This window comes from Vanacampus margaritifer, chromosome 1, assembly GCF_051991255.1.
Source record: "Vanacampus margaritifer isolate UIUO_Vmar chromosome 1, RoL_Vmar_1.0, whole genome shotgun sequence".
In the NCBI taxonomy this organism is placed as follows: domain Eukaryota; kingdom Metazoa; phylum Chordata; class Actinopteri; order Syngnathiformes; family Syngnathidae; genus Vanacampus; species Vanacampus margaritifer.
The window spans coordinates 19,910,557-19,926,241 of record NC_135432.1 but is presented as its reverse complement, the minus strand read 5'-3'; the positions used below and the strand labels follow the sequence as shown (position 1 = coordinate 19,926,241).

General features: G+C 37.4%; 1 protein-coding gene across 1 annotated transcript; it reads right to left on the bottom strand.

Moving 5' to 3' along the window:
• Positions 1–1,819: 1,819 nt before the first annotated feature.
• Positions 1,820–9,152, bottom strand: olfml3a (olfactomedin-like 3a). The gene is made up of 3 exons (XM_077543626.1): positions 9,042–9,152; positions 5,716–6,022; positions 1,820–2,601 (listed from the first exon to the last, which is right to left on the bottom strand). Exons 1-3 carry the CDS (start codon positions 9,150–9,152, stop codon positions 1,820–1,822), a joined length of 1,200 nt encoding a protein of 399 aa, XP_077399752.1.
• Between the last annotated feature and the right edge of the window lie 6,533 nt (positions 9,153–15,685).

Here is a 15,685-nt window from a genome sequence, read left to right as displayed (position 1 = left end):
GGGACAAGATTAATCTGGACATGCACAGAATAAAAATGCTGCTCCTCAGGAGGTAAATGAGGAGTCTGCGTTAAAGCACTTTGAGCACCATGGGGGTGGAAACGCGCTGTGTGCTATGTGCTTTCACGTGTGAATCACTTACTGTACATGTACTCAAATGATGGCAGACAGTTGTTGTGTTTGGGGGTGCACAACTAGATAACCCTAACCCAAAAGGTTTAGATTGACCAATTTCTTCCAAACAAAATAATAAAAATGGATCCAGTGGAAACTGTGGGCAAGGAGGGTAAATTGAGTGAATGTCGTAGTTATACAGACAGGATCCCAAGTGTAGTGCACTTCTAAAGGGCAGACTGGAAACAAATGTTCTATCATCAGACGTGGCAGACATTTTCTCACAAGTATTACTGTGTGTAAAATGTTTTGTAGGGTTATATTTGAGTAATGTAGTGATGGGATTTTTGGCTCTTTTGGATGACCCGGTTCATTTGGATCGGCTCTCAAACAACTCTTTTAACTTTAGCTTTTCTTTTAAATATTTATGACACATTTAGCATACATTTTGATGAATGACTTAGTGAACCAAGTATTGCACTTTACTGACTGCAAATAGCAACAATTGTTTATTTTATTGACTGTTAAAAAGGCTACAGACAATAAATAAGCAACAAAATTAAAACTTCAACCAAAAACAATCAAAATAACAATCAATTAACACAAAGTAGTAATTTAAGTGCAACAGCAGCAGCGAACAAAGCAAACATTATAAGCTACTCACCAGGTCCAGGATAAAAGACCTTGTTTTATTTCAAATTGGCATTCAGAAAAACGAAATACTTCAACTCTTCAACTCTCTTCTTCTCTGTTTGTTTCCTCCTCCTCTCTCTCTGACTGGCGGAGACGCGGGGCATGTACTACGCTTGTAGTACACTCACTGCATGCCCTCGCCCTCTTCCCCTTTCTCTTCTCTCCCTCTCTGAGCAGCGCAGCCAAACCTCGATTCAGACACGTGAAAAAGAGAGAGTGACATAGGAAGAGAGCGAGAGAGCGAGAGAGAGAGAGAGAGAGAGAGAGAGAGAGGGAAAATGACGGAGCCGACTCTTGAGGGAGGGAGCCGGCTCTCATCGTTCACTTCAAAGAGTTCATCTCTTTGTACCGGCTCGTTCGCGAATGATCTATCACTACTATCTAGCATCAGCTCTGGCACGTCTGCGCCATTCATTCGAGCAACAGATTATTCAATTCTTTAGCCACTCCCTCAATGATTATGTTTACTATGTCTGAATTTCCATCACAGTTATTTTCTTAACGGATTTACTGGTTGAAATGTGAATGACAGCCAGCATTATGTCTGTCTTGGAAGCAGTTTACCTTAAAACATGCATCCCGTCATGTGTACACCACTTGTGCGAATGGTTCCTCACAACAACTTCAAACACAATATAGTATTTTTTTTATATATTTTATTACAAAATAGCATTAAATGACAATTTTATGGCAGTTAAATTATCTTAAAGCAAACAATAGTGTTTTCTTTGTTGTTTTTTTTATAATAATGACAGCAGCTAAATGCTGTTTGCTTAAAATGTGTATTTGTTAGAACAGCAAACAACAAATTTAGCACATGTACAGTAAAAGCTACAGGCAATTTAGAGTTCAACTCACATGTTTTTGTAAATACTGAAAATAATTCAAAGCCTTCAACAACAATCAAAATGTTTGTAAACATGGAAACTAGTAAGACCTTATGTGTTTCTAACTTACAGGATATGTTTTATTCCACGAAAAAAATGACAATAAATTACATTTGTTTAGGCTGTCAAACCAGCATTTTCCTTTTGGTTGTCAGTCTGTAGAGGATTTGGTAGCCATCATCCCAGCTGTAGATCTGTTTCTCCTCAGAGTTGTACTTTAGACTGGCATGTGCTCCGTACCGTCGGGGGAAATAAAAGAGGGGTGCCTCCTCACTCAACGCCTTGTCATTAACATCAAACACACACTGGACCCGGGAGCGACTGGCCAGCCGAGTATTGTAAACAACGTAGACGACGCCACAGACAATGAAGGCCGCCTCCGAGTTCTCCCTCGGGCAGCGGGTGTCCCAGATTTCTTCGATATCCAGCGAGACAGGATCCATTTTTGCGAGGTTGATGTTGGGTTCGGTCTCTCCGCTGGCATAAAGAAGCCAGAGGCCTTGGTTGTCCATTGCGAGATCTGCCACCGTCTCGGGGTTAAGGCTGTAAACAGCAACTCGGCTGTCCACAGGGAGAATGGCGACATCCATGAGCTGGCCACCGAGGATGTCATATCTGACCACATTCATGTCTTCCCCCTGCTGGATGTAATACAGATAACCGTTGTAAACAGCGACCCCACCGCCCCTCCAGTTGGACGGCAGTCTGATCGGCCGACCGAGGGTGACCTCTGAAGAGCCCCGAAGAAACTCCCTGACGGACTCAAACTGGTAGATGGTGTCACCCTCCGTCCCGTTAAACACGTAGACCTTGGATGACCGGGGGTCTCGGAGCCACACGCCTTTAGGACCGCCCACTCGCTTCAGGATCTTCACTGAGCGGATGGCAGAGATTATTTCCACGCAGTCTAGACACAAAATGCAAAAAGTTGGTGGCAGTGTGGGCTGCATCCATCCATCCATCCATCCATCCATCCATCCAATCCATCCATCCATCCATCCATCCATCCATCCATCCATCCATCCATCCAATCCATCCATTTCCCGAATTGCTTGACACTGCAAAAAGGACAGTAGAAAATTTAAGAAAAAAATAAAGTAAAGTAAAATAAGAAAATTATTACTTCAAAAAAGCAAAATTATCTGCCAACAGAACAAGAAGATTTTACTTAAATTTACCTGTAAAATTTAGAAAAAAAAGAAAATAATACTATGCCCATATCAACCATAGTGGTCTTAAAAATTATATTTTTAGACTAAAAACAAGTAATATTTTCTTTTTTCAAACTGTAATAAATAGAACTATTTTCTTAAAAAAGAAATATATATATATATATATATATATATATATATATATATATATATATATATATATATATATATATATATATATTTTATGCTTGGATAACTTAGCCTGAGTGTAGGTACCAGTTCCCATTTTCATTGTCTTTGGTATGACAAGGATTGAACCCACAACCTCCAAGTCTGAGGGTAGGCACTAGACCACTGAGCTGGTACGGGAACGAAGAAAAATTTAGTATAGCTTAGTAAATATAACGAAACATACCACTTAGCTATATTGCATTTTTTTGGGATTGTTTTCATACTTGTATTTTTCCATTCATCTTATTACTAGAGTATGCTATACTAGATTATGCAAAATCTTAAAATAAGAAAATTCATCTTATGAAACCCCTTTGAAGGGCTTTTTATGTTGGTTAAAATGTGGAAAATGCTTGTTTTAAGCCTCACAGTACGTGAAACTGGCTGTTAACACTCAATGCCAAGACTGCTTGATCAAAAATGATAATTAAGTATATTTAAGTATCTTAAAATAAGCACAATGATCTTGTCTGACAATTTCATTTTAAGTAAAAATAACAAAAGCAAAAAACAATAACAATAGCAAAAAAAAGCACATTTTGGTTCAATTTAAGAAATAATATCTTACTTAAGATTTCAGTTTTTACAGTGTATTGTACATACTTGATGCAATTCCCGTTTATAATTGTACAGTGAACCCCACCATGTGATACCATATTGATGATAACCATGACTGGCCTGTCGGCTTACATTGCAGTCACGTTGGCACATATCCCATTCTGTCTTATTTTTATCCACATATGATAAAGGCCTGATTCTGAGGCTGTCCCATTCCAAACATCTTTAAAAAAAAAAATAATAATAATATTTTTTACACTGCCATGATACATACCCCCGTTGGGCCACAAATCTCTCAATGCTTCCTACCTGCTCTCCTGCTATGGTGGAATTTTCCACTTTTCCCTGCACACACTTCAGCTCATTAACCGACCACTCACTCCCTTTCAGCTTTGCCAAATAGTCTTCATGTCATGTCAGACTTTTCAACATTCGCTTCCAGATTGAGTACCTAGTCTGTCCATGTTTGTTCCTGACCTTCACACGTCTCTGGCTTGGTAATAGACCTGCTTTGTTATGGGCCATGTGTGAATTCCCTCTGGGTCTGTAAAGATGCTTTCTACCTGCCTTGAGTCTGTCAGCTTTCCGAGTCCAAAGTCCGCATGACACGGGAGACCCGTGTACGAACATTAACGTCATTTGTTACCAATATCTCTGTGTTGTGTGCTATTGTGTACTGCCACACTTCATTTCCTAAGGAGGAAATGAACCATTGGAATTGTTTCACTTGAACCATTTAGCAAATCTTACCTTGGATGCTTAAAAACAGTGAATGACTTCATTGAGATTAATGATCATAGGTCAACCCTGAGTGATTAATTAATTAATAAATAAGAGGTACTATATGGTTCAACGTTAGTTACAGTGGTTTTCAAAGCCCAAAAAAATTAATCGCTGACAATTTGGGAATATAGCTGTAATTCCCTCATGGAGTCAACAACTATATACGTAGAGCAAAATCAGATTTAAAACCTTGAGGGAAGCACATTGAGTTGGATGAGAGGAACATTAAAGCGGCATGGGATAAAAGACGATCCTCAGACATGACTAGGAGGCAAATAAGCATCAGGCTCTCCAACAAAAAAGTATTTCCTAACAAGGACATCCAGTTCATCTTGGGGTCACCTCACAATGGACACAATGTGTCTAATGAGCTCTGCGTTGCTCTTTGCTCCCGGGAAAAAGAGCAAGCCGAATTATAAACTGTATGCAGCCATCATAATGGCACTGGATTTTGGATGTGTGTGTGTGTGTGTGTGCGTGAGTTATTGGCGTTCAAGAGAAATTGAGGAAATCGCTCATTTTGCCGAAATACTCCCAAAGGAGTTTCAGGATCAGACATCATCATTTGCAACCAATTAAGATGTAGCTGATATTTCACATCATGTTCCAGTGAAGCGAATACTGATGCGATTCAGTAAATCAAAACTGTTTTACTCCATGTATTAGCCGCGTAAATGACTCCACCGAGTCTCGGAATCAGAAGTCATAAACATAAATGTCGATCGCCATTAGTCCAATTTCAGATTATATTTTCCCCTAGAAATTAGCACTGGAAATTGACTCATTGCGGACTATTTAAGTGGCGTTTGGAGTCTACAACGTAGTTTAATGCGTTTAAACTTTGATGAACCAAACTTACACATGTACGCAATTGACTCTATACGTGTTTTAATAAACAATAAGATTAAGAACGTGGTAACATTGGTAGCAAGGCTGGACTGGCCATCTGGAATTCAGGGCAGGCGCCCGGTTGGCCGGTGTTTTATGGGGTTTAAGTGGTGCTATTCATTATTATGTTTCCTCCATTTTACCCCAAGAGACCAATTAATCAATTTACCATATAGAGAGCAAACTCAACCAATCAGTGGCAGAGCTACATAGTAGCCAAGGGTGGTCAGAAATCGGTCTGGGCCAGCGGGCCTAAGTCAAAATACCTCTCCTTTAAACTCTGATGAACCGAACACACATTACACGTACATAGTTTTGTAGACATTAAAAAATCATCAACAAGTCTAACATAGCCTAAACATTTGTAAACATTGAAGACCATTTCAAGTCCCACCAGGGCCGTATCTCACCAGTCACTCTGGAGGGCAGCTCCTCCCAGTCCTCTTCTTCCTCTCCTCGGCTCTCTTCCTGGCTCCACACTCCCTGCTCCACCACCCGGTCCGCCCGGTTAGCACAAGCCCGTGGGGACGTCTGGCTTTCCACTATGTCCATGTCTCGCTCCACCCGGTTCAGTCGGACCGCCGCTTCCTCCACGTCGGTGGAGAGCGAGCTGTGTGCCTGCTTCAGGCCCTCCATGGTCTTCTTGGACTGTTTGTGCAAATTCTGAAGTTCCATGTGGTATTGACGTGACTGGTCTTGCCACAAGTGCATGTGGTCCTAAAAAATATTGACATACAGGCGTTTTTTACGGTTTTAGGCCAGATGTGTCCAAACTATGGCCCGGGGGCCATTTGTGGCCCGCCGTTCATTTTTAAACTGCCCGTGGGATGTACTCAAAATGACATTTAATGTAGAGTTTTTCTAAATTAACTCAACTATCAACAACATTTCTCTTTATAACACTGTGATGAATAAAGATCATTTTTACCCCCCAAAAAAATTCCTCTTTTTTGCTCTGTCAAGATCCAAATTGTGAACATATCACATTCCAAGTAACTGCAAATAGCTCCTATTTTGGTTCTGAATGCAGTATTCAGCTGCTGTTTAGTGCAGGTGCTGATATTTTCTGCTGGGTTACAGGGTCGCTGGCCACCCCAAAATCTTATATAATCCTAAACTATTTGCCTTATAGAAATCTGTTCAAGTAGCATTTTTTTTTCTCTCCAAAAAACACTTATATATAAATAACATGCAATTGCTTGATTGACTGCTTTTGATGAACTTGATAATTTAAAGTAAGGAATGAATAAATAAATCAAAGTGGCCTTTGTATCCTTCAGTTTTTGTGGGCCTTGGAGGGAAAAGTTTGGCAGCCCCTTTTTCCCTCATTAGATGAATAAAGTAATGAATCTATTGGTCTGTCTGTCCAGGGCTCACTGTTGCATCTATTCTATTCATCAATCAGAAAGACAAAAAAGGTGATTACAGAAAGGACTAAACTAAAACATTGAACAAAATGCAGGATAAACAAATCCGCACATGGCCCACTGTAATGTCCTACAAAAGATTTAGTTTTTTTTTTTTTAAGCTTTCCTCCAGTAACCGTTGTTATTGTGTATTTTGTGGAAACCATTAGTCTATCTCACAAAAGTGTGCACACCCCTCACATATCTGTAAATATACTATATCTTTTCATGTGACGAAATGAAGATGAAAAACAAAAAGTAGTCATTTGTACTGCTTATTAAAAAAAAAAGTTCCCTCAAAATAACTCAAATACGGCGAGTATAAGGCAACAAAAGTGAGTACACCCTTAAGTGAAAATGCCCAAAGTGCCAGGATATTGTGTGGTTACTATTTTTTTTCCAACACTTTCTTAACTCTCTTTAGGTTGCCACTGGAATCCTCTTCCACTCCTCTATAAGTTGGCGGATATACAGTACCTTACCTTACGCTCATCCACCTTCCCTTTGAGGACTCCCCAGAGCTGTTCGATAGGGTTTAAGTCTGGAGAAATGTTTGCCTAGTCCATCACCTTTACTCCCAGTCTCTTTAGCAAGGCAGTGGTCATCTTGGAGGTGTGTTTGGGGTCATCATCATGAAGATGATGTTGCAGCTCAGTTTCCGTAGGGAGGGGATCATACTCTGCTGGTTTCCCGATGAACTGTAGCTTCCCAATGCTGGCAGCACTCATGCAGCCCTAGATCATGACACTCCCACCATCATGCTTGACTGTAGGCAAGAAACACTTTTCTTTGTACTACTGTTTGCCGACACATTTTCAGGGTGTTGGCCATCTTATAGCCTGGGCCTTCTTCATGTAGAGCAAGAGTTCCGCCCCCCAGATTTTCAGAGAGTTTGGGGGGGGGGGGGGGGGGGGGTTGCCGTGTGGTCCCATGTTGAATTTTCAGTGAACAGTATAAGAGAGTGTAAGAGCTGCAATACCAAATTTAACACATCTGCTGACTTTTCACACCTGAGACCTTGTGACACTAATGAGTCACATGACACTGGGGAGTGGGGAGGTAGAATGACTGTGCTCAATTTGGACATTTTCGCTTAGGGATGTACTCACTTTTGATACCAGGGGCATTAGCTATTAACTCATTCACTGCCATTGACGGCTAAAAACGTCAAAAATACATTTGAACTATTTCTATAATTTTGAATTTTTTTCCCCTCTTTTGTTAACAAGAGAATGAAAAGCTAGATTTTTTTATTGTACATTTAGAACAGATATAAAATTTGTCATTAATCGTGAGTTTTGCTAGTAAAGTCATGCGATTAATTACGATTAAAATTGTAATCCACTGACGCCCCAAATTTTTAATAATCTTTTCTTCTTTATAAAAAAAAAGGTCATTCGCTGCCATTGACGGCTATAAACGTCAAAAAATAATTTAAACTAATTTCAATTAGTTTAAGTTTTTTTCCACTTTTGTTAACAAGCGAATGAACCCCCCCCAAAAAAAATTGTTGTACATTTAGAACAGATATAAAATTTGCGATTAATCTTGAGTTAACTAGTGAAGTCATACGATTAATTACAGTTAAAAAATGTAATTGCCTGTCGCCCCTCCTTTTATATACATTTTTTTAATGAATTTATGGCAGTGAATGAGTTAATAGTTATTTTGAGTGAACTATAAATTTGACTACATTACATTGTATCAAAGTGTCCTTTCTTTAATGTTGTTCAATAAAAAAGTTACCTTTTTTTTTACTCCGGAGTTTGGAAAATTATTATTTATAAAACCTATTTTCAGGCATAACACTCACACAGTTGGCTCAATCCACCGATCAGATGAAGTCCCAAGCGAGCAGGATTCATTCAGCTGTACATTTATTAGATTTTTTTTACATTTATTTCATGCTGATAACAGTTTCAAGATTGTCAATTACGCCTTGCCTCCACCGTGACGAGTGGTTATGGGGGGCAAAAAAGAAATTCTCCTGGAAAGGCATAACAGAAGAAAAATAACACATTCAACAGAATCATTTCATGAGGAAAGCAAACGTAATAAAGTAATCCTCTTGTTAGTCATTACTCCATCTGCTCCCTCAGCTGCAATGTTTGGGTTTTCAAAAGATGCTTTTGGATGAGACCCAGGAGAACAAGTAGTTCATGTCTAGTGTAGTGTTGTTTCTCTTCTGACATTGGCAACTACTGGCCTGGCAAGTTTGTTTTTCTTTTCACTTGTTTTTGGCTGCACAAACATGTATACACCTTTTTATTGTGTAAACATTAAATAATGCATGCATATGATGATAAGCCATTGGAAATGAATTCCATTACCTCAATAGCCAACAATCTGTTCTCCAGATAGTCCATCAGGGCCTGGTAGTAGAACTGAGCTCCACACAGCATCCAGGTTGTGGAAAGTAACAGGATGAAAACAAGCTTCATGATCCTCTGTACGCTGCCGTGTGACAAGTTTGACTTTGCGGGGTTCTTTACATGCACTAAAGGTCCACCAAGCAAGCTTGGGGTGGTGGGTGGTAAGACGGAGGCTTTCCACTTCCTTTTGCGCTCTCCTTCTTTGCTGGAATGTTTTCTCTCAGGGAGGAGCCTGATGGAAGAGGCCTGCTCGCTACCTCCCAGAGTCAACTGGGAAACGGCTTCTTCCTGCATGCACAAACATTATTCACCTCTATGCAGTCATTTTTCGTCTTTTCTTGAACTTGAAATAGTCTTCAATATTTCATCTTTTGATTCCAGGTACTTCTAATTCTGATACACAACATAGAAGTTAGCATAAATGTTATAAAACACCACATTTTTTAGGTGAGAAAACATTTTGGATTGGATATTTAAATGAGATTGAATTGCATGAGATTCAATTTTAACTTGCAACTTCTTTACAATAAATGCATCAAGCTTGTGACCAAACGTTTACATTCTTCCTTTTGTGCTGCTTCTTTTCTTTCTTTTCTCCCCATTACAGCCTCTTTCAGTTGTTGTTTGGTCTCCTCTTTAGCCAATAAAATGCTCTATAGGGTTAAATTTTGATGTTCATTAGGCTAATCTAAGACAACAAACACTGAGTTTCAAAAGCAATAAGGTTGTTTTAGCAACATACAAAATTATTGCTCGACCGATTGAAGAAGGTTCACAAACACAAATAATTTGATAAATACAAAGCAATGCAAGAATCATGCTTTTTTTTCTCCATTTCAAGAAAGATCATCTCATAAAATTCATGGCTCCACACCTTTATCCTATATTTCCTCAGCACATCACACGTTTTACGTCATGAAACCAACTAAATGCACATTTAGACCCTCTTGTTCATGTTTTTAACTTAATTGAAACATTTCTAATGTCAACGTTTATCACCCTAACAGTATGCACAGTTAAATGAACTGGTTCATTTAAAATACAAAACAACTGCTTTATTTAGTATTAGTATTTTATTAAAGTCCCTAATGACAGCAGGTCGCTCCCTGGCTCCCTCATTATATATAAAGCCACATTTGCCCAGTTAGTTACGATGATGACTCCATTTTTTATTTTATTTTTTTACTGCATGGCTCAACCCCCATTAGCAGTATTACGTTCGAACCCACAGACAGAGCGAGTGTTGTCATAGCAACAAAGGAACCTTTCCATCGAACTTGCCACCAACAATTTGATTTATGGTGAGTCTCATGTGACAGCAGAGGGCGATAAGAAGCCAGGAGCATTTTGGAAAATGAATACAGTCATTACAAATTGCCTTCAAATAATTCATGCATAAAATGCAGAAACATGCACTTGTTGTGTACTTTATAGTTTTTGGCAGACAAATCTCACTAGCTAAGAGTAATGATTAAATACTTAAAAAAAAAAAAGAACAAGCTTTTTTCCTGTTGTCCCTTCCTCTTGATGACCAACTTTCAAATATAACAGATTAAATACATGTTAAATAATCTTTTTCAGTGTGAGTTTGTTTAGTTTGTTGTCCTTTTCTTGAAAAAAAAAGAAAACAACTCCTGTTTTTCGGACAAATTTTTTGGGGTGCTTTGTTTTTTGAGTATTTTTTTTAATTGTCTGTTTTTCTGAATATTTTTTTCTGTTTTACTGGGGAAAAAAATATTTAAAAAAAAATATTCCGAAAAACAGGCTGAAAAAATGTATTCAGAAAAACAGGAGGAAAAAATATTTGGAAAAACTGGGGAATTTTTTTTTTTAAACAGAAAAAAATATATTAAAAAAACAGACCCCCCGAAAAACAGAGCTGGTGTTCTGTTTTTGGGAGTTGTTTTTTTTTAACCTCTGAACTCCAAGTGACTTGTTGCAGACCTGCTAATAGCGGAAGCGGACCCTTTCCCGCATACCTCCATATGCAATAAGATGGTCATGTTTACTTACTGCCTCTCAATAAAGGAATGAATGTGTATACTGTATTGTGGTTTGCTCTCTAATCTCTGAGGGAAAACCCTTTTAAAAAAATATTCCGAAAAACAATTATTTTATAAAACAGGAAAAAAATACTCAGAAAAACAGGATTTAAAAAAAAATTCTGAAAAAAAATTACTCAAAAAAACTGGGGAAAAAGTATTATATAAAATGGAAAAAAATACAAAAAAAAAACCCAAAACAAAGCTCCCCCAAAAAATTAGTCAGAAAAGCAGGACTTTTTTTCCCAAGTGAATGCAATACGCTTCCGTAATTTCTCATAACATGTTAGTAATTTTTGGTCAAGTTATTACATCCGAGTAACTTTACTCTTACCTTTGCTACTTCACTCTTCTTTATTGACTGTGTCCTAAAACTGACCACTACTGAAGCATTTGCTCTTCTCTTGGATTATGTGATAAACATTTTGTAGACAACACATAATCAAACAGCAAATAATCCAAGAGATTAGTAATAGAGAACAAAACTTGGTAAGAAGATTTTGTAGTGAACCTGTTCATTTACCGTGGTTAACACTAGGAGCATTTTATTTTCTCCTGCTTCAGGGTAAGGAAATGAGCTTGATTCCAATTTCGACTGGACTTACTTACATGACAGTAGACTTGAGAAAGAAGAAAGAAGAAAATCACACTGACAATCAGGGCAACAGATTGAAAAAGAAGCGGCTGGTAAAACCTCCTGATCTGATTCTAATTCTGAATTATGGTCAAAGAGTCAACTGCCCTTGAAGACTATAGACCTGAGAAAGATAATGATAATGATGCAGATAGGGCACAGTATAGTGAGTAAGAAAAGAGAGGAGGGAGGATGTGAAAGGGAAGTAGAGACAGGAGCTGTACTTTGAGATTTCTCTAATAACAGTCATAAACGTTCAAGGTCACATGCAGCAGGAGGAAAAAAATATATACAACCATTTGGAATTTCTTACATTTTCACATAAAGTGATCATGAAATAAAACCACAAGAATAAACAATCTGCTTAACAAACTAATATCAGACAAATTAATTATGTTTTCCTATTTTTATTCAAGGTAACATAAATGTTCACAGGGCAGGGAGGAAAAAGTAAGTGAACTATTTCATTTCATAAATGATTGACCCACCTTTGGCAGCAATAACCTCAACTAAACATTTCCTTTACTTGTAGATTAGATGTGCACAATGAACAGGATGGATTTTCGATTGAGTGATCCAAAATTCGGAAGCAAATCAATACCAGAATGGCTTCACAAGAAGAAATAGTGAACAGCTTCAGCTCTTCTGGGAAGACTTTGGACAACTTTTAGAGGTGTGCTTATGGGATTTTAAAAATGTTTTTTACGATATGGTTTTTGCTAAAATCTACCAACATTTGAAATTGTTATATGTAATAAATACAAATCTTCTTTCCAAATCAACTATTATCCTTAAGTTCTGATTTTAAAACCCATTCATCAATATCTTGTGCATATATTATGATGGGACAATTGGATATTTATATGGTTTCACAGTTATGACGTCTCTGAGGGAAACTGGAACTTCAATGTTGCCCATGACAAAAATGACTTTCACACCCCTTGGCTAGAGTGTCTGACTCTTAATTTTCAAGATGGTGTGATATGAGTCTAAGTGTGGTGTGCAACACAAAATATAGTTATAGAGCAGGTGAATGTAATGAGGTTTTTAAATAAAAAAATAAAATAAAATAAACCAAATTCAATAATTAAAAAAAATAATAATAATAAACAAAAATTAAAAAAATATATATAAATTAAAATCAAAAATTTAAAAATTAAAAATATATATTTTTTACAAAAAATATAAAAATATAAATATAAATATACAAAATAAATAAATTAAAATTAAAATTAAAATTAAAATTAAAATTAAAATTAAAATTAAAATTAAAATTAAAATTAAAATTAAAATTAAAATTAATAAAACAATCTTATCTGTTTTTCAATTCAGAATCAGTTCAGAATTATGCATCTATGGCCAAGGCATCCATTTTTCAAGTCAAAATCTCCCGACACTCCACAACACAAGAATGTCACAAAAATTATGAATACATAAGTAATGATGAACTCTGGTAAATCTTCTCACTAATTGACTTTCTCAGTGTGAAAACGTTCTGTTGTGTGAATGACAAAATGTGGATGCACTGATTGATTGTAAAAGTTATACCATCTAATGCATTTAAGTTCTGCCTGTCACATAGATAAATGAACAAAGATGTAATTGTAATGAATAAATAATAATGTTCGGACAGATTTCGTGAAATTGAATCATTTTCTACGGCACCCCTGATGCTCTCTTACCATACTGGTGTGCCATGACCCCCTCTGCATTAGAATGATGCCTGGAACATTGTTTCACAGTTGAGCCACCAGATGGGAGCATCATACCAGAGTGTCTATTTATGGGTCTGTGTCTTTGCTCTGATAAATAGCAACTGGATTGGTCAACTTTGCAAATGATAACATTTACTTATCAATTAAATAAATAAAATAAATAAAAAATAAACAGAATCATGACATGACATTTCCTTTAATATTAGATTTTTTTAATTTTTATGCTATTAAGCACAGAAAAAAATACATGTACAAGGTGCCCTCAGTTTGCAAAGGACACTTTATACTTCCTACAGCAGCTATGGAACGTCGGTATAAAGCCATAATTTCAGTACAGTATTTGTATATAAACACTTCTAGTATATCAGTTATTGAGTGTTACGCCACTGTTTAAACTAGTTTATTAAGCACCGTTTGGAAATTCAAAACGTTATATTTTGTATGTATTAAACCAAGCACCCACTGTACACACAAAGGGCGCACAGTACTTTTTAGTCGTCATTTGCCAGCATGCCAAGGTGGCTATATAATTAATTACCGGTAATACAACCATCCATCCATCCATTTTCTTTCTTTCTGGTATGTAAAATAATTATTGTACTAAATGTTCAAACTCTGTTCGAACATTTAGTTCTGTTTTATTGTTGTACAAAGTACAGTGATTGTACAGATATTTTCTGTTGTAATCCATTAGCGCATAGGTGTCAAACTTTGGTCCCCGAGGGCCTCGAGTACTGCAGGTTTTGGATGTTTCCCTTCTCCAACACAGCTGATATATGATCAGCTCATCAGCAAGCTCTGTTCGAACATTTAGTTCTGTTTTATTGTTGTACAAAGTACAGTGATTGTACAGATATTTTCTGTTGTAATCCATTAGCGCATAGGTGTCAAACTTTGGTCCCCGAGGGCCTCGAGTACTGCAGGTTTTGGATGTTTCCCTTCTCCAACACAGCTGATATATGATCAGCTCATCAGCAAGCTCTGCATAAGCCTGATAACGATCCCGCTGATTGGAATCAGCGTGTGTTGGAAGAGGGGAACCTCCAAAACCTGCAGGACTGCGGCCCTCGAGGACCGGAGTTAGCATTAGCGAGTCAGACTGGAGTAGAACGACAATTCTTTGCATATCTATAAATTGAAGCAGAAATCATTGTCAATCAAATAATTTTTCATCTAAAATCGTTCTGAATCGATAATCGGCCCAAAACTCAGAATCGAATCGTGAGACAGTCAAAGATTCCCAGCCCTATAAAAATAATAATAATAATAAAAATAATAATAATAATAATAAGAAGAAGATTTTTTGATTTTGAAAAAATGACATTTATTTACTGCACTTATTTACATTCTATTCATAACACGCAGCTCGGCAAGAGCAATTAAATAAATAGATAAAAAGAAGAAGAAGAAAAATGAAATAAGAAACTCTTAAATGTGCACTGAGAAAATAACAACATATTTTAAAAATTATTCATAACAGGAAATGCAAACACTACCCATGTGGAGAAAGTAGGCTTTAAAAAGAAATAAACTAACACATTGTGATGTCATACAAAGGAGATTTAAGGGGAAAAGTTCCCCCCAAAAAGCTACAAGCCTGCTTGTTCATCACAGCATGGGCGGAAAAGGTCATCAAAGCTGCAGCTCAGTGCCAGCTCACATGAGCATTCAGACTGAGAGAATGAAGCTCATAAAGCTTTTAGGCCCTCCTAAATGGTTTTAATACACCCAAGGCGCCAAGTCACTTGACCTGTGTGAGCCCTGCTGCTTGTAGGCTTTCTGGTTGACTGAGCAGTCCAGGTGACAGTCAAGACCTACCGAGCCAAACTACTAGTTCCTTCAATACTCAAACAGCCATCCAAAATATTCTGCGTGCCACATGTTTATTTTCTTTATGTCTATAAGAAATCAGAGTGAAGGACGATGCTCTAATGTAATACGCACAGGCATTCATTTTTTCAACTCTGCGAAGAATGACTAATATTACTGCAGCTTAGTTGTGACAGCCTTCTTAGCAGTGGCGATCAGTCATACTAAGCTATTAATGCGGTGCATGCCCAAGCCCTTCAATAGAATCATTGAAAATATTGATCTGTCACTGTCCTCTATTATGCAATACCTTAGTTCTACTGCATTGGTCTTAAATTCCTGTGTAATTTGTCCTGTTTTCCTCGCGGAGAGCTGGAAAGCCGACAGCTTGTTTCGCGCATG